The sequence below is a fragment of the Megalobrama amblycephala genome, linkage group LG3 (genome assembly GCF_018812025.1).
Source record: "Megalobrama amblycephala isolate DHTTF-2021 linkage group LG3, ASM1881202v1, whole genome shotgun sequence".
Lineage (NCBI taxonomy): Eukaryota > Metazoa > Chordata > Actinopteri > Cypriniformes > Xenocyprididae > Megalobrama > Megalobrama amblycephala.
In genome coordinates this window covers 8,851,209-8,871,864 of record NC_063046.1, presented here as the reverse complement: position 1 = coordinate 8,871,864, position 20,656 = coordinate 8,851,209, and the positions used below count along the sequence as shown (strand labels likewise).

Sequence of the window (20,656 nt, the reverse complement as noted above, 5' to 3'; positions counted from 1 at the left end):
TTCTGTTACATTCAGACGATTGTAAGAACGTGTAAAAACTGGCATCCTAATGTTTTTTCTTTACTTAATGTGATATCCACTATATTGTAGTCTATTCACTCTTATTGTGTTTACAGTGTACTTTTTTCCCAAATAAATCAATAAAAGAAATATGTCTCTTTTTTGCCCATTTAACAACTTAAGTTGCTTAATGACTTGCTTAAAAAAATAAAAAAAACAATTACATGCAAATACATTAAAAGATGGATTGCTATTTTTATTGCTATTGACGTTTTATGAAAGCTGTTTATTTCCCAGCAGAAAAGGAGGACCTCAAAAAGTAAAGTAAAAAGTCTAATTACACAAATATGTTTTCGTTTGCTTTTCAAACCCTCTTAAATTAGCCTTTTTATTTCTGTGAATTCTGTCTAATGAACTCAAATTTCAATAATTTTTTTTCAATTTATATGTTTCTTATTGGGTGAAAAAGCAAAAACAATAGCCTAAATTAACATTGGCATAGATTTAGAGTAACTAAATCAAGACCGATTTTAACTGAAAGGCTGAGCCCGGGGCAAGTGTATTTTTAATAAATAACCTATAGCCTATAGGCTATTAGTATTTATAGTAAATAGTAAAGTACTTGAATTAATTTGTTGTGGTAATTCTATAGCTGCTGTGATAATATAACAAGTATTGTAAAATAAACAAATTACCCAATACTGTACTAAGTTTTCTACAACTATAGGGTATATTATACTACAATACACTACAGTTTACTGTAGTAAAAACTAAAGTATACTACAGTATTTATTACAGTTTATCCGTTCACTATACAGTATGCTGTAGCATTCATTAACAAAGTGTTGTAAATACTATTTTATATACAGTATACTACAATTTACTATAGTATGGCTCAAAAACACTATAGTATTACTATAAATTACCATAGTATTTCATTTCCTAACAGAAAGGACCGGTGCATATGGTAAAAAGTCTAATTACACAAATATGTTTTCGCTCACTGTTCAAACCCTCTTAAATTAGCCTTTTTATTTCTGTGAATTCTGTCTAATGAACTCAAATAAAAATAAAAATAAAAATAAAAATCAATTTATATGTTTCTTATTGGGTGAAAAAGCAAAAACAATAGCCTAAATTCACTTTGGCATAGATTTAGAGTAACTAAATCAAGACCGATTTTAACTGAAAGGCTGAGCCCGGGGCAAGTGTATTTTTAATAAATAACCTATAGCCTATAGGCTATTAGTATTTATAGTAAATAGTAAAGTACTTAAATTAATTTGTTGTGGTAATTCTATAGCTGCTGTGGTAATATAACAAGTATTGTAAAATAAACAAATTACCCAATACTGTACTAAGTTTTCTACAACTATAGGGTATATTATACTACAATACACTACAGTTTACTGTAGTAAAAACTAAAGTATACTACAGTATTTATTACAGTTTATCCGTTCACTATACAGTATGCTGTAGCATTCATTAACAAAGTGTTGTAAATACTATTTTATATACAGTATACTACAATTTACTATAGTATGGCTCAAAAACACTATAGTATTACTATAAATTACCATAGTATTTCATTTCCTAACAGAAAGGACCGGTGCATATGGTAAAAAGTCTAATTACACAAATATGTTTTCGCTCACTGTTCAAACCCTCTTAAATTAGCCTTTTTATTTCTGTGAATTCTGTCTAATGAACTCAAATAAAAATAAAAATAAAAATAAAAATAAAAATCAATTTATATGTTTCTTATTGGGTGAAAAAGCAAAAACAATAGCCTAAATTCACTTTGGCATAGATTTAGAGTAACTAAATCAAGACCGATTTTAACTGAAAGGCTGAGCCCGGGGCAAGTGTATTTTTAATAAATAACCTATAGCCTATAGGCTATTAGTATTTATAGTAAATAGTAAAGTACTTAAATTAATTTGTTGTGGTAATTCTATAGCTGCTGTGGTAATATAACAAGTATTGTAAAATAAACAAATTACCCAATACTGTACTAAGTTTTCTACAACTATAGGGTATATTATACTACAATACACTATACAGTTTACTGTCGTAAAAACTAAAGTATACTACAGTATTTATTACAGATTATCAGTTCACTATACAGTATGCTGTAGCATTCATTAACAAAGTGTTGTAAATACTATAATATATACAGTATACTACAGTTTACTATAGTATTTAATATAAATTACTATAGTATTTTTTCGTGTGGGTTTTAAATGTTATACATGTCTGCATTTACATAAATATTTGTTGACCAAAACAATATTTTTTATGTTACATTATTTTACGCTTTTAATATAAGTGAATGACATATTTATGAGTTAAATTGATTGTTTGTTTTTATACCTCCACAGTAATGTTTTTTTCATAGTCAAGACTTTTTGGTTTTAAGGTTTGTGCCTCTGACAAAACTATAAACCTACCCTGAGAAATATTCTCTGCAGTTTAAACTTGGACAACATACATAATCAACTATTAATGTTTTTATGATCCATAAATGCAAACACAATGGTACTTTTCACTTGTTTATGAAACACAAAGTTTTATAGGTTTAATTTCTATAGTTATATCAAAATATTAGCTACAACAAAACTAAAAAACAAAGAGCAGCTTCAAGTCAGATTTTACTCAGGCATTTGGGGAGCCGACTGAATGACATCACTGCGTTTGTCGTGAGCTGGTCTGGATCCAGGGAATGGGCTCTGGGAATAGGAATGGGATGTGCCCTGAGGAGGACTCAGATTGATGGACTCGGAAACAACAGTAAGTTAAAAAAGTTGTGAAAAACCACCCAAAACTTTACACAGATGCAGCTTGTGTGCGTAAACGCGCGCGATGGGTGTTGTAGGCAAATTCACGCGCGCGTGTTTTCCTGAGCGTTGTTTTCATTGTGTGTTGTGAGTGTTAAAAAGATTTTAACTTTTAATTAATTTGCTAGTGGCTAACCTTTGTAGCGGCTCGGCTAATGTGACTTTAGGGAAAGAGTTAAACACATTCCTCCGCTGTTATGAACTCTCTGTGTGTTGTGCTGGAAATCTGTTATTGTTTTGATCCTATTTAAACTTAACTAGCCTTTTTCTTATAAGTAGTTTGGGTTAGGAGCACTGAAAGTTGTTTGTTTATGGTTTATTGTTTCGTATGTAGTTTGTTGTTGTTTCATTATAGTAGTTTTATTGTCTTTGAGTTGTTTTAATGTATCAGAGTTAGTAATTGTTGTCTCATAGTTTGTGATTATTGGTTCAAAGTTGGTTTTGTCGTCTTAAAGATTGTTATTGTCTGCATACTGGCTTTTCATATTTGGTTTAGGTACAACTCAAATCAGTTATGTTGTGACAGATCAGTATGCACAAAAGATGCACTTTAACAAAACCCTTAAACAAAACCATAAAAAGTCATGTATAGTAATTAAAGAATATTTTAAAAAAAAGTTTTAGATTAAAAGGAAGAAACTGCTAGAAATCTGTTAAATATTCAGTAATCTGTCTTTTTAAAGGTGCAATATGTAAGATTTTTGCAGTAAAATATCCAAAAACCACTAGGCCAGTGTTATATATATTTTGTTCACTTGAGTACTTACAATATCCCAAATGTTTCCAACTATTTGTAAATTGTGAGAAAATTGCAATTTTAATCAAGGCTCCGGGACGTGTGAGGAGTCGCCTGTCAATTGCGTCATACCCGCGTTACCCTCGGTTTCCGGTTTTATTTTGTAGAAACCATGAAAACACCAAAGATGCTTTAATATATTACACGTTTTAATAGACAAGGGAACAACTGTTTTGATATATTTATAGACAGAAAACTAATTATTGTTATATAGCTCAACATATTTAGTCTTATTGTTTAAATCTAATTTTCTTGATTTTTTGCGAGTACCATGCTTTAGCACGCGTCAGAGAAAAACACTATTTTGTGAAGTAGCTAACATAGCATAATCAGATGCAGCTTTATTTTTAGTAACAGTAATACAGAATTTTCTCCATCATACAATACGTTTTAAAATTAGTTGCATGCCATTTATCAACACAAGACATCCTGCATTTAATATGATATTGTAAAATCAATCTATCTTACTGCAGTGTGTAACAGTGTCTAACAGCAGCCGCCGAGCGAACACACAGATTAAAGTTATAACATCATTTTCAACACTGTCAAATGTATCTAATATGATAAACAGAGCTGCGTTACCTCATACTCATGACCTGAAAAGCAGAAGCGGCGCCGGCGACTGTGTCATAATAAAAGTCCCGCTGCTCGTGAGGCGTGTGTTGCGCAATCGCTCCAGCTCCTCGTTCAGCTCCACAACACTCGGTCCTGCTCTGCTTCATACTACAGTAACGTTAATAATCACATCCATGAACATGATTTCTTCCCGAGTCCCATCCCGATTATTCCCACTGGCTGTGATGTGAAGACCACATGTCCCAAGATTCCGCACTCAAACTTGGCGTCATCAAGCTACGCCTTTGTTTTGAATAGGCTTCTAGCGACCTCTATCGGACAGAAAATATTACATATTGCACCTTTAATCTCTAGTGTAATCTCTAGTGTTGTGTAGAATAGAATTAGATTAGATATAGAAATTGTAGTAGAATAGAAATGTTGCTTATGATTCTTAATATATTGTTGTTTCCTTTTTACTTTTCCTTTAAAGTGACCTTGAAAGGCACAATATAAAATAAAAATGATTATTGAGTCACCCCGTGTCAAATCAACCAAATTTTGGAAACCTCCCTGACTAAAATTTTTGATTTTTATTATTATTTTATTTTATTTTATTTATTTTTTTTTGAAGAAAGACAAACATTAATATTGATGAATGACAAAATATTAAATGCCATGGATGAATATTTACTGAGTAATCCACTAGTTTGTTACTTATGTTAAGAAAACATCCAAAATCCACCTTTAAGCATTTATTTTTGGCACTTTATCTTTTTGTGTCTATAGATTTCAATTACAATACATATTTTTAAAGGCTGTTTTCTCAAAATGAGTTTTTTCTCCTACACTGAGCCATATTTCTCCACTTCAGAAGCACTTATACACCAAACTATAGTTTTATTCCTATCTATATTCTGAAGGTTTTTACAGAGGGATTTATTAGAATTATAATTTATTATAATTTGCCAGATTATATACATTTTATTTCACAGAAAAACTGTGAAAATGTATTTTTTTCTGACTGTTCACAGTATTTTCTGAATTATGGAGTGATGAAAAGAGATACCATAAACCTCCTCTGTAAAAATCTTTGACTCTAATATGTCAAAAAAAAAAATAAACAAGAATTCTGAACCTGACTTTATCCAATGATTCAGATTCAGTTTTTTGTACTAGAAATCTATGCAAATTATTGCATTTTTAAGTAAATAATGCCTCATTTGCATATTTAAACATAACATTTTAGAAAACTTGTAATACAAAAAATGTTTGCAATTCTTATTGTAATCAATCTACTGAAGAAGTATGGTGATAACTATTAGGTTTTTTTTTACCCTATTCACCTGGGTGTCCTGCCTTAAAGGCCCTAGGCCTATATGGTTCCTTCTCAGAGATGTGGGGATCTCATTTTCTCAAAAATTGTTTTCTTTCAAAGAGGAATGTCTAAAGTAATGTTGAAACTACAAATGTATCACATTTCCTTCTGTCAAAACAATTGCTTAGATTCAAACATACCTGACTGAGTGCCAACATTTTTTTTTTTTTTTTCAATGTTTGCTTGCCTATAACTATAAAGATTTCTCAATATCCTTTTTTGATTCTGGTTCTTAACAAACGTTTCTTTGGTATCTTCATTTTTAAGGCCCTATATATGGTTAATTGCCAGTGATATGGGGATCTCAATGTGGCTCCATGTGCAAATTGTTGAACTTTACCCATTTTCAATGGTCAAAAAAACAAATATGGGTAACTTTTCAAACAGCTGATACTTATTGAAAGAGTGATGTCTGAAGAACAAATAATGTTACTAGAAATGTATCTTCTTTCCTTCTATCATAACAACTGCATTGAACATACCAATTTGAACGATATTTCAGACTGACAGGGTAGAGAAGAAATTGAATATAATTCAATTCAGTTCACGTTTATTTGTATAGTGCTTTTCACGATACATATTGTTTCAAAGCAGCTTTACAGGAAATGCATGTCAACATTACAATTTAGAGTGATCTGTTATCAGAGGTGACTGTGTCCAAATTATGTAGTTTCAGAAATGTACATATACAAATCAAGCAGTTAGCTAACAATGTATTAATTTAATGTAGAAACAATGAGCTCATTAAAGTAATTAATACATGTTAAAAGTTACATGTGGTAATTCCGGTGCTTTCTATGGGGGATAAAAAACCTCTCAGATTACATCAAAAGTATATTAATTTGTTTTATGAAGATGAATGAAGGTCTTACGGGTTTGGAACGACATGAGGGTGAGCAATTAATAACAGAAATTTAATTTTTTGGGGAAACTAACCCTTTAAGAGGCTTGAAACTCTTGGTAGCTCAAGAAAACTTTAAGAATCATAATCTATAAGAATATTAAGATATCGTTAATATTACTTGAGTTACAGGCATGCAAAAGTTGAAAAATATGTCTACAATGTCAATTACAGTGTATAATTTGAATATTTTTGATACTCAGACAGGTATGTTCTATACAAATATTTTGAAGGAGGGAAACAAAATATATTTCTAGTTTCAACATTATTTGTTCATGAGATATTACTGTGTGCTGTGTGCAAAGTGACTCACATTTGGTTTTCGACCACTGAAAATGTGTGCAATTTACTAAAGAAGCCACATTAAGATCACTGTATCTTTGGAATTGAATTATACAGATATAAAAATTAAGAAACCAAAACAAAAGTTTAAGAACTAGAATCTAAAAACGTATTACAGGCATGCCAGCTTTGGAAAAATCTCAATTTTTGAACTGTCTCCATTGTCATATAATGCTACAAAGATTGCTAAAGACAGCAGAATTTACTAATAGACCTACCCATATATTTGTAAAAATAAAATAATGATCCAGCCATCTTTCTAAAGTCATTTTCTCCCTCCTTTAATTTTTAGGTGAAAATTGTCATTTTGACCCCCTCTACAAAATAGTGGATTACTCAGTAAATATTTATCCTTGGTATCTAATATTTTTACTTTCATCATTATTTATTGTTAGTCTTTCCTCAGACAAAAAAATAAAAATCAACAAAATTAAAAAATTGAGCCGGGGACCTCTGGTTAAGTTGACACGGAATGACCTTGACCTAGAGGTTTTCTGTCAAAGATGTTTTGCCCTGTGCTCTGTTAATCCATATTTTTTATTGAATTCAGTGCCTTTAGGAAGCGGTATCACAGCCCCACGAAAGTAATGAGGGTCTGCTAACCAGCTCAGCAATGTCTCCCAAAGGAGTTGGCCAAAGTAAGTTCGAGGAAACCGCTGTACAGGTGGCTGTCCGGGTGCGTCCGCTGCTTCCCAAAGAGATTTTGCACAACCATGAGAGTTGCATCACTGCAGACCCAGAGGAGAGGAGGGTCACCCTGGGCAATGACCGCCACTTCCACTGTGACTTTGTGTTTGAGGATAGCTCTACACAGGAGGATGTGTATACAGACTGCGTTCAACCTCTCATCGAGGCTTTCTTTCATGGATTCAATGCCACGGTTTTTGCCTATGGGCAGACAGGCTCGGGCAAAACCTACACCATTGGAGAAGCCAACATTTGTAAGTCTTTTATATGGAAGTCAAGTCACATTTATTTATATAGTGCTTTATAGAATAAAGGTTGTTTCAAAGCAGCTTCACATTAAGGGGACCTATTATGCCCCTTTTTACAAGATGTAATATAAGTCTCTGGTGTCCCCAGAATGTGTCTGTGAAGTTTCAGCTCAAAACAGATCATTTATTATACCGTTTTTGAGTGGAAGGAAAAACATTCTGTTTTCGTGCATGTATCTTTAAATGCAAATGCCCCCTTTCCAGAAGAGGGCAGAGCCTTTACAGCTTGTGCCTTGGGTACTTGCCAAAAACAAAACAACTGTTTGGTTTTGATTATCATCTCTATCGCGGTCACGCTCACGTGACATTGCAGTTCTTTGTCATCATGAAAGTTTATTATCTGCATGCATTTTAAATCCATATCCGTGTAAACTTTTTGATATATGGTTTTCTGAGCGCACACATCCGAAGCACGCGCACAGAAAGCTGTCTGTCAGACGACGCTTGAGTATTAAACTAAGTTCTCTTTCATGTCTTATTGCGCTTAAACTGTCAATACACACAAGGTTATGTCAAAAACACACAAATATTACATAAACAGTCTGTGAACGTAAACAGCAGGGAAAGAAATCACATATGTATATTAGATCTGTGTATTAAAAATGAAAACAGTGTAATATACAGTACCTACTGCTGTACGCTGTTAATATCAATCAAACAACAACAGAAAAACAGAAAATCACTCACTGTTCTTGACTGAATAACTTTAGTTGCTTTAATGAGAATGCATTTCTTACTTGAATGCTGCTGTTAAACGCTCTGGCGAGGTGATAAACATGGCGGACTGTGTGCAGCTCACTCAGGGGAGGAGCTAAGCTAATGAGACAGAGTCTGTCAGCAGTCGTTGGCGGGGCCTAAGCATTTGTGAAAGACAATGTTTATGATTTGTGGGGATTATAAAAAAAGGAGTGGGGGGATTTTTATCATTATAGGGTGGTTGTGTACACACAACCAACACACATTTATGTTCAAACACCATGTAAAAGTGAATTTTGCATAATAGGTCCCTTTTATTAAACAGTTAAATAGAAGTGCCATGTTTTTATTTTATTGGAGGTTTATTGAGTATTTTGACAGCTGAAGTGTTGAATAAACAGATCAAAAGCATGCCTAAGTTCAGTTCCTTACAGCATATTATTAAATGGGCCTCATCTAGACTAGACAAGATTCACAAGGCTAGGAAAGGCTTTGTCTGTGTCTTGTTAAAATGCTTCCACGAGTTTGCACGTTTGTGCTGCCAGCAACACCTCCCCCGGTTCAGTTGCCACCGCTCCACTCGCAAGCTGAGATCTTGCGTTTTAGCATTCTGCCTCATAGAGTTATTCATTAACCTGCTGTTGGTTTTTTTGGCCGCAGCTGCTTTTAGGGATGACGAACAGGGCATCATTCCCAGAGCTGTGGCCGAGATCTTCAAACTGCTGGATGAGAATGACCTTGTTGACTTCTCTGTCCGAGTGTCATACATGGAGGTTTACAAAGAGGTCTTCAGAGATCTTTTGGAAGTTGAGACGGCCAGTAAAGACATACATATTCGAGAGGATGAAAAGGGCAACGTAGGTAAGTTTGTGAGGAAAACTGATGCAAGATTCTCTTCCAGTGTAGAAAAAGTGTGCAAAACTACACTACCGTTCAAAAGTTTGGATTTGGTAAAAAAAAAAAAAGAAAAAAATTAAATCTTTTATGCTCACCAATGCTGCATTTATTTGACCAAAAATACAGTAAAAGAAGCAAAACTGAATTTTCAGCATCATTACTTCAGTCTTCAGTGTCACATGATCCTTCAGAAATCATTCTAATATGATGATTTGCTGCTCAAAAAACATTTCTTCTTCTTATCAATGTTGAAAATCATTTCAATATTATGTTTAATATTTTGTGGACACTTGTGATATCTTTTATTTTTTCATTTCATTTTGATTCTTTGAAAAGTAGAAAGTACAAAAGAACATTTAAAATAGAAATCTTTTGTAACATAATAAATGTCTTTACTCTTACTTTTGGTCAGTGTAATGCATCATATGTCCCGAAATAAAATTAATTAAAAAAACATCTTACTGAGCCCAAACTTTTGAATGCTAGTGTACATATTCTCAAAATCAACTACTTTGTGGGTTCCTTGAAAATCTAGTTGACAGACTAAATGATTTTTTTTTTTTTTCATAAAAAGACCAGTCGGTACTGAAAAATGTGACGTTTTGAGCGCTGTTGAGCGGATTCGTAAACACCACTGATTGGCCATTGTTCACATGCTCATCAGATATGTCTGTGATTGGCTACAATAATCAACGCTTCAAAACGTTGTTAATAGTCATCGATGACACTCTTCCCCGATCCCTTACACAGATACACACTGCGTATGAAAGCAGGCGTCTATTGCGGACCAATCAGAGGTGTTTAAGAAATCCACTCAAAGCATCACGTTTTTAAAATTTCAGTACGGATTAGTACTGAAGTAGGTACTTTTGACAGCTCTATAAAAAACCATGTACAATAAAGAATGAATATTGTTTAAAATGTGTTATTTATAAAGATTAATTATAGCATGTCACACTGCACATAAATCTTGAAATCATGTCAGCTGCCTATAAGTCCTGAGATCTGTTTATTATTTTTACTTTTGATTTGCTTCTCCTCTTAAAATGCTTCATTTTCTATTTTATGTACTTAGGGCCAGGTAACAGTGCAAATTAGCAGGAGCGCAATTCTAAAAAGCACAGATAGGTGTGGAAAGTGCTGTGCATGATCTACTGAAGACGCACAAATTAAAGAACACTGACACAGCCGGATCATTTCCATTATGACCAACACAATCTACCAAGAGCAGCGCAAATTAGCGTCTGGTTTAAGACATGCTTTTTTGGGGCGGAAATAATGGCTCAAATACCAGTAAATTGACTAGCACAAACCTTAGTAAATCACCTTGCATGATTCATTTAAATACTCTCCTCACATAAATTTTGCATCTGAAAGAGAAACTCCTACAAATGCATATGCAATAAGATCAGCCACAAAAATAACCCTGTCCATGCCTTTTCAGAACTAATTTTTCATTGTGTGTCTTTAGTAAATCCTGACCGTAGTTTTTTAACGCCAAAGAGGGTTTGCGCTGGCTGTTGGTAAATCTGGCCCTTGGTGTTTTGTTTTGTGACTGCCCATTTCAGAAAGTCTTTCAGCAACATGTGACTGTTCAGTAAAAGACATCTTTTGTGTTTACCCACAGTGCTTTGTGGTGTGAAGGAATGTGAAGTGGAGGGACTTGATGAGGTGCTGAGTCTCTTAGAGTCAGGAAAGACGGCCCGTCACACGGGGGCCACCCAGATGAATCCCCACTCCAGTCGCTCTCACACCATCTTCACGGTGCTCATGGAACAGAGGCGTGGAGGTTCTCGAGGAGCGCCCGGGACTGTGCAGATCCTCTCTTCCAAATTCCATTTTGTGGACCTGGCTGGATCAGAGCGAATCCTCAAAACTGGCAACACTGGTGAACGTCTCAAGGAGAGCATTCAGATCAACAGTGGACTTCTAGCTCTCGGAAATGTCATAGGAGCGCTTGGGGACCCCAAAAGAAAAGGCACCCATATCCCATACAGGGATTCCAAAATCACCAGGTACAAATCATTTCAAATCATTTTTTTTTTAATACTAATTATAGTATTTTTTTAAGTCTAAACTTTATGGCTAGTAGTGTTTGCTAAAGCAATAATCACTGTTTCTATTGCTTACTCTTACAGTTTCTCAAAAAGGATGTGGAAAAAATCTTAAGTAGATTTTAAAAATGTAAAAGTTTAGTTTGTGACATATTACTGTTCAAAAATCAGTAAGATTGTTTTTGAAAAAAAAAGTCACTTATGTTCACCAAGGCTGCATTTATAACTGTTTTCTATTTTTGTATATTTTAAAATGTAATTTAATTGAAAATTAAAGACATTAAAATGTTATAAAAGATTTCTATTTCAAATAAATGCTGTACTTTTGAACCTTCTATTCATCAAAGAATCCTGAAAATAAATGAGTACGGTTTCCACAAAAATATTAAAGGGCAAAATCAGCATATTATAATGATTTCTGAAGGATAATGTGACACTGAAGTCTAGCGTGTCAGCCCAACTAACTTCCAAACAAGTGTTTTTGAAAAACTACTTACCCCACCTTTAACCCCCGCCAACCCGACAAATGCGGGTGGATTTCTGCAATGGCTTGTAACACCTTCACTCCTACTAGCCACTTTAGCAGGTTGAATTTTAAATATATGTTACCAGCAATGTGTGAAAAGCAGGTATTATATAGAAGAATGCCTAGGGAATATATAGAATGCGTGAAGTTTGTAGGCAAAGAATGAAATGTCTGCTTTTTGTGATTATGTTGCATACTTTTCCTAGGCATTCTATACATTACCTAGGTATTATACAGAATGACAAGCTGGCAGGTCCTTTGATATTGTATAGAATGCCTAGGAAATATGTGAAATGTAAACCATTTCATACTTTGCCTACAAAGTTCAGGCATTCTATATATTCCCTAGGCATTCTATACAATGCCGGATTTCACACATTGCTGATAACATATATAATATATACATTTTTCAGAAATAATCTAAAAAATAATCTGAAATAAAAAACTAAGTGCATTATAGTTTTGTCAAAAATATAGATTTTTCAAAATATCATTCTTTTCTCCTCTTCTTATCGCTAGGAAAGCAGTGAAGACTTAAATCGCTTCTCTTGTTGCCCTTCGACTGAAAATTACAACCAAAATGCAACGATGTGGCGTCACATTTTGTATTCTGAGTTGTGTTGCGGTAAAAATAGCAACAGGGGTAGAGTCAGTAGCTCACCGAGTGCAACCATTTGATGCCATCAATGTAGAACGCACTGTGCAAACAAAATGGCTCCCCCTCATTGTCCAAAAAATGTATAAAACGATGTGTATTTTTTTAAATAACGCAAATCTTTCATGGGTTTTCTACTACATATTTCATTAAGAGACATCATTTACAATACATACATACAAGTCGTAATTCCCGGGGTTCCCTTTTAAAAATATCTATATGGCAGTTTTTCCCCATGGTATCGATTGTCAAAATTGTGGCCAGTGAAAATGCTAACTTTGTAAAACCAGTAGCCACAGTGGCTGAGAAGTTCATGTCAAGCCCTGGTGACAGACCACAAAGTTAGTTAGTTTGTTAGTTTGTTGTGAGAGAATCCTATTTTGCTACTAACTGCATTGAGATCACATGTTGCTGCTCACCTTCTCTATCTCTGATTGAAATGCTCTCAGTGGTATTTTTGTAGGGTGGGGTTTTGGAAAGAGGGCATGTGTAACATGGCCTTTATATAGTTTAAAGGCTTTCAAGGTTGAGGATGTTTCAATCTGCGTTGCATCTTGTTGTCAGGATCTTAAAGGACTCTCTTGGAGGCAACGCCAAAACCCTCATGATTGCCTGCATAAGCCCTTCCTCCTCAGACTTTGATGAGAGCCTAAACACACTCAACTACGCCAAGCGGGCTCGTAACATCCAGAACCGGGCCACGGTCAACTGCCGGGGGGAACCTGACCGTGTCGAGGGCCTTGAACTCCAGATCAAAGCACTAAGACGAGCTCTTGAAAACCGCCAGCGCTCTGAAACCCGCATCATTGCTCGTTCTGACCCCGAGAAGAGACTTCGGCCCTTTGAACTGGATGTGAGAAAGCTGCAAGCAGAGAGCGCCCACTACAGGACGTGCACGGACTCGGCCTACAGGCTTTTGACAGAGCTGCAGGGGGAAGGGACTCTGAATGCAGGTCAGCTCCTGCGGGTGAAAGAGTGGCTTTGTGCCGTCGAGGAGGAACGCAGCGGCCTGACCTCGGCGTCGGGACTGGACAGCGGCATCGAGAGCAGCTCTACTGAGGACAGCGCTGTGATAAAAAGGGGGCGGGCGGCACTGAACATTCAGGTTGGCTGCAGGCACATCCATTTTCAAATATGAATATTTTATACTTAACAATTCATCATAAAAAGGCAATTATGTATCTTGGCAGGTCATTATTTCTCAAGCATTAATTTCAGATATGCTCGAATGTCACGATGTAAACTATGTGATTATCTGCGTAATCCTGCAGACGATGCCACAGGATCCTGACCATGTCAAAGAGGATTGGAGCAGAGATCGCGAGGACTACATTTCCCAGCTGCAAGCCCAGATTCAGCAACTAGAACAAGAAAACACTGACTTTCTAGCTGCCCTGGAAGATGCCATGGAGCAATACAAACAACAGGTGAGGGAATGGAAATTCTCTGCGGGTTTAGTTGTGTTTTTGAATGAAGATTTAATTGTGCAATGAGTTGGAAATAAATAAATTCTTAAAAGTCTTGGAAAAGTCTTTGTTTCTAATCTAATTATGCTCTTCTCTAAAATATTGTTTAAATATTTTATAAGGTTTTTATAAGTATTGTTCTGGATGGACCCTTTTCACATAAAGTGGTGTTTCCAAAGTTATTACCATTATAAATCTAGCAAAGTTTATTTATATTTTAATTTAAGAAAACAATACTACACACTACTGTTCAAAAGTTTGGGGTCGGTGAGATTCTTCTGTTCGCCAAGGCTGTGAAGTATTACTACAATTTTAAAAAATATATTCTATTGTAATATATTTTGAAATGTAATTTATTCCAGTGATCAAAGCTGAATTTTCAGCATCGTTACTCCAGTCTTCAGTGTCACATGATCCTTCAGAAATCATTCTAATATGCTGATCTGCTGCTCAGTTATTATCAGTGTTGGAAACAGTTGTGCTGCTTCATATTTTTGTGGAATTCTTTTTTTTTTTTTTTTTTAAAGAATTCATTGAGGAATATGAAGTTAAAAAATGCATTTTTTTAAAAAAGTAAATCTTTTGCAACCATCATTCTGTCAACTCAACCAGAGGTCCCCTGCTAAAAATGTTGATTTTGAAAATAATTCTGGTGAAGGAAATGCATAAATGAAGAAGAAAGCCAAAATATTAAATGTCATGGATGTAAATTTACTAAGTAATCCACTATTTTGTAGAGGGGGGTCAAAATGACAATTTTCACCTGATATTTGGAGCCATTTTACAGGGGTGTAAAATGACTTTAGAAAGACGGCAGCATCATTATTTTATTTTTTTACACAGAGATTGGTAGGTCTATTAGTAAAATCTGTTGACTTTAGCAATCTTTATTGCATTATACCCCAATGGTGACAGTTCAAAAAATGGGAAAAAGCACTTGTTTTTTTGCCCCAAGTTTGCATGTCTGTAATTCAAGAAGTATATCTTAAATCCTTTTAGATTTTGGTTCTTAACAAACTTTTCTTTTGTGATCTTCATTTTGAAGGCTCTATATGGTTAAATCCCATAGATATGAGGATCTCAGTGCAGCTCCATGTTCAAAATGTTGAATTAAACTCATTTTCAATGGTCGAAAACCAAATGTGGGTAACTTTTCAAACAAGCTGATACTTATTTTGTTTAAAGAAGAATATCTGAAGAATAAACAATATTGAAACTAGAAATGTATCTTGTTTCCCTCTGTGAAAACAATTGCATACAACATACCAGAAGATGTTGATCCAGGAACATGCTCTACTCTGTGAATTCACGTCCACCGAGGGGGTTTCTGATACAACGGCTAAGGGAGTGATGGTAAATTTGATGCCTTTCACTCTTCTGACTGCCGTAATGATTCTCTATTTTTTCCTTTTTTGGAAACTTGCGAAAATGCCATAGTGAATTGTTTTTCTTTTGCTATTGGATCAAATGGAAATGCAAAATTCATATATTTGCTGTAGTCTTCCATTCACACTTTACCTAAATACGACTTCTGGAGTATCTATCTATCTATCTATCTATCTATCTATCTATCTATCTATCTATCTATCTTTCTGTCTCTCTGTCTACATCTATCTATCTGATTGTCTATCTATCTGTCTGTCTGTTATTCTATCTATTTGTCTACATCTCTTGGTCTACATCTATCTATCTGACTGTCTGTTCGATCTATCTGTCTGTCTACATCTATATATCTATCTATCTATCTGTCTGTCTATTGTTCTGTCTATCTATCTGTCTGTCTGTCTGTTGTTCGATCTATCTGTCTGTCTACATCTATCTATCTATCTATCTATCTATCTATCTGTCTGTCTGTCTGTCATTCTATCTATCTGTCTACATCTCTCAGTCTACATCTATCTATCTGACTGTCTGTCATTCGATCTATCTGTCTGTCTACATCTATCTGTCTATCTATCTATCTATCTATCTATCTATCTATCTGTCTGTCTGTCTGTCTGTCTGTCTATCTGTCTATCTTTCTATCTGTCTGTCTGTCTATCTATCTATCTGTCTATCTGTCTATCTATCTATCTATCTATCTGTCTGTCTGTCTCATTCTATCTATCTGTCTACATCTCTCGGTCTACATCTATCTATCTATCTGACTGTCTGTCATTCGATCTATCTATCTGTCTGTCTACATCTATCTATCTGTCTGTCTGTCTGTCTGTCTATCTGTCTATCTATCTGTCTGTCTATCTATCTATCTATCTATCTGTCTGTCTGTCTGTCTGTCTGTCTGTCTGTCTTTAAAAAAAAAAAGGTCAAATAAAAAATAAATATTAGATAAAAACCTAAACAAAAGTTAGAAGTGTTGCTTTGGCAACTAACTGAAATAAAATAAGTTGCTGTTGAAGTGATAAAATTACTAAAAATAAAATAAATTAAACCAAAACAGAAAAAAATAATAATTTAAAAATAACAAAAGCACAACAAACTGACTAAAACTTAAACTAAACTTACATATATAAAAATCTATCTGTCTGTCTTCTATGAATGGTGTACAACCCTGGTGCAGCACACATGGTCCTTAAAACAGTACTGGGGACATCTTTTGTATTTTCACGAGGTTATAACTGCATGCTGTTTTCTCTCGTTCCTAGAGCGATAAGCTACAAGAGCAGCAGGATCTAATAGCAGAGCTTCACAGTCTGTTAGCCCAGCCGGGTGGACTGGGACTGCTCCACCTGAAACAGAGACCTCACACTGCTCCTATCAACTCACTGCCGCAGACATCAGACAGCTCCGGCCGTCTCACTCCTCCCTGCGACAGTGATGTGGGCAGGAGCCTCGCCAGACAGGTAATTGATATGTTTTGATTTGTCTCACAGCATCCTCGACCTCAAACACACATCAACTTTAATTCAACATACAAACCACAGCTGCCGCCACCTGGGCCGAGCCGTTAGTACACAAACATCTTCAAACACTTGCCGCACACCCTGTCTAATTCTGTGTTTTGACTTCACCCACATACTCTGATCCAAACAAATTCTCCTAATTGCCAAGGTAACACTGCGATGTCTTAACAGTCAATTATACACCCTAAACCCACTTTTGATGTTCATTTTTCAAGCCTGTTGTATGACAAGCTGGCATTTGATGTATTGTCTGGAGACAGGGTTATTTATTAAAGCAATAAGCCATGAGCGGCTGTGTGTTAAACCTTGTTTATTCTTTCGCGGGACCCTCTGCAGACTATTATCACGGCTCACTGCACGCAAGAGATGTTTGTATTTGACACCACCAGCCATTTTCTGGAACAACAGATGGCAGTCTAGAAAATATTAGCTGTAACAGCAGTAACTTGCTGAATCTTACACTTACCTAGCTAGGTATGATATTATTTGTGTTCACTGAAAATTAGTCAATTACAAAAGGAGGATGACACAACAGAAACACTTAAGTTTACTGTTACTTTGTCTTTTGTTCACATTTTTGAAGAAATTAATACTTTCATTTAGCAAGGATGCATTAAATTTATCATTTATCATTACAAAAATTTTATTTCAAATAAATGTCATTGTAAAATAAACAAAATATTAGGTCTGCGCAACGATTAATCGTTTGCAAAATAAAAGTCTGTTACGTAATATATGTGTGTGTTCTGTGTATAATTATTATGTATATATAAGTACATGCACATGTATATATTGAAGGAAAAAAATATATTTATATATAAAATATTTATATTTATATGTAATATAAAATATATATAAATATGTATATTTATATTTCTTAAATTTATACATGTATGTGCATGTATTTATATATACATATTATACACAGAACACACAAATATATTACGTAAACACAGACTTTTATTTTGCAAACGATTAATCACGATTAATCGTTGTGCAGCCCTACAAAATATAATAACTTTTGTTATCACATAATAATATGATAATAACTGAGCAGCAAATCATCATATTAGAATGATTTCTGAAGGATCATGTGACACTGAAGACTGGAGTAATGATGCTGAAAATTCAGCTTTGATCACAGGAATAAATGTTAAATATATTAACTGAGAAAACAGTTATTTTACATAGTAATTATATTTTACAATATTACTGTTTTTACTGTATTTTTTAGTAAAAATATTACAGAATCTAACCAACCCCAAACTTTTGAATGGTAGCATACATGTAAACACACATTAAGGAATTAACATTAAATTTTACTCAGTATAAAATAAACAAGGTGTTCAAAAAACTTTTTTTATTATACAGCAGCTGCAAAAAGACTCAGTTAAGAAGTATTTTTTTTTATAATAAGTAAGAGGTGTTATGCATGATGTGATGCAACAGAGTGGCTAAAATGTCTTTGGGTCCTATCAAACACTGGCGCAATGAAGCACCAGGCATGACGCAAGTGTTTTTTGCTAGTTTCAGCTCGACACAGTTATCATTTTCACATACAGCGCCATGTTGTTTAAATAACAAATGCATTTGCGCCCATCTGTTCGCCCATAAGCATGCTGGTCTGAAAACGAGGTGTGTTCAGGTGCATTGTTGGCGTGTTGCTATTTTGAGGCAACTGAAAACGACTGCACCATTGACCAACTTAAACCTGGTCTAAAGTCAATGGCACAGTATTTTTTTGTTATTTAAAGGGCATATTAGTAATATGAACCCTACAGGCGGGTGCACAACACGCGTTACTTATTACACACACAGGGACACACAGCAGTACACAAACATGCCAAATATTAAAAATAAAAGAACTACAATGTAGAAAAATGAGAATAGAAAAATGTACTAAATATTTTTTGAAATGCACATGGAGAAAATTACTAAGGAATATCTTGTGCTTTCTCAGGATTGGTGTGTGCATGTTTTTTTGTTTGTTTCTTTTACCTTCATGCAAACTGTTTTTTAGGTTGAAATTGGTGTGTCAGTGGACAGCAGCTCATTTTCAGACCACAGTCAGTGGGACAGTGGACATGGAAACGCTTACTATGAAACTTCTGGAAAAGGAGTGAACCGAGATGAAGATGGAAATGTTCAAACTGCCAGAGATAAACGCAAGTATGAAAGATGCTATTAATCATAATGCTGATGAAAAGGTTAAAGGGGCTATATGTAAGAATTTTAGTGTATTGATCTCTCTTTTTTGACAATGTATGAACAGCTTGTAGTGAAACTTAAAAAACAAGACCTTCCTAGGTTGTCTATGAAAGCCTGTAGACTGATTTTTATGTGAAGGACTCGACAAACATCCAAATCACTTTGATCAGATGCTTTCCTAATGGCTGTTTTCGCACCTCTGTCAAGCGTGCAGCACATATTTACATATCCATCTAAACGTCGCTCTCAACTACGTCTAGATGTTTGTTAACAGTATATTGCTGCAAAGGCTTTTCCAAGTTCTTTTTACTTCTAAGCAAAGAATGAAAAAGAACTTCACCGTGAGTATGTCTGGTCCTTGAATCACATTTAGTCTCTTGTACACGACGCTTGAGTACAAGCAATAAGTTGCTGGCTGCAGTTCACTTAACGGCCACCAGTGTCGCTAATAACCAGGTTTTCTGAATTCTACATATAGTTCATTTAATTGAGAAGAAATGGCTATATATTTAGAAATCTATTTAGCATTGCCATAATTTTTGTCAGATCCATCAATGTAACCTGGACAAAGAAAGATGCTCAATTGCTCCAAGGATCTTCTACCAGGGCTCCCCTGCCTCAGGCGCTTGGACTTGGCCATCCTCCGGGCGTACAATGCACCAGACGCACATGTGAGAGATACATCCTTGAAAACATTTGACAAGCCTTGAGGGTCTCAGTGTTTCACAGAAGGGCACCGGCCCACACTAGTTTCTTTGCAGCTTTCAGTCAGTTACTTTGATTTGCTCTGATTGATTCTCCAGCTAACAGCAGCATTGGCGAGAGCTCGGTGTGGGAGAGCGTGAGAGGTTTTGGAGGTGAGTTCTGCTCAGAGAGAGGTCTTCTCCAAGCACAGCAGAAGATCAGAGAGCTCTCCATCACCATCCGCATGAAGGAGGAACTCATTAAAGAGCTGGTCAAAACAGGTGAGGTCACTGGGAAAACCTTCTGTACCAGGACTAAAATGAAAGTCAATATTTAAAGACTCCCTGTGGTGAAAATCAAGTTTTTAATGTTTTTTATATGTCTGCGTGGTGATTTTAATATGCTTTAAGACAAACCGTGTGCAAATTCATCTGTCAACACCATTGCTGAGTATTTTCTCCTTAAAACTGCAGTGAACCAAAGACAGTCTCAAAAACACGGTTTGAAATCGTTTGAAATTATTGACTACAGGGGGACTTGAATGTACAAAACATGTAAAAATAATAAACTTTTGTTTGTCCCAGAGCTTATTGTCTGCAATAATCTAAAAGCCAATGGAAAAATCCTATCAGGTCTTCCAGGTTGTATTCGTCATTGAATACATTATCCCTGTAACACCTTATGTGCCCAAACAATGTGTAATAACTTATGAATAAAATCATTAATAATGGATAATAAGGAAATGATTGACCAACCAATTCTG

At 35.0% G+C, this 20,656-nt stretch overlaps 1 protein-coding gene across 2 annotated transcripts in view; it reads left to right on the top strand.

The window, feature by feature from the left end:
* Positions 1-2,641: 2,641 nt before the first annotated feature.
* kif7 (kinesin family member 7) overlaps positions 2,642-20,656 on the top strand; it is a 34,594-nt gene continuing 16,579 nt past the window's right edge. Inside the window, exons 1-10 of one of the 2 annotated variants that reach the window (XM_048183725.1) lie at positions 2,642-2,790; positions 7,360-7,750; positions 9,161-9,361; positions 11,025-11,412; positions 13,197-13,737; positions 13,904-14,059; positions 16,744-16,941; positions 19,022-19,170; positions 19,756-19,880; positions 20,013-20,174. In XM_048183725.1, coding sequence (XP_048039682.1) covers positions 7,423-7,750; positions 9,161-9,361; positions 11,025-11,412; positions 13,197-13,737; positions 13,904-14,059; positions 16,744-16,941; positions 19,022-19,170; positions 19,756-19,880; positions 20,013-20,174 — 2,248 coding nt within the window. In that variant the 5' untranslated portion in view covers positions 2,642-2,790; positions 7,360-7,422. Of the gene's footprint in view, positions 2,791-2,816; positions 2,925-7,359; positions 7,751-9,160; positions 9,362-11,024; positions 11,413-13,196; positions 13,738-13,903; positions 14,060-16,743; positions 16,942-19,021; positions 19,171-19,755; positions 19,881-20,012; positions 20,175-20,656 lie in introns of those variants that run through there. The other variant, XM_048183726.1, reaches the window with a different exon arrangement.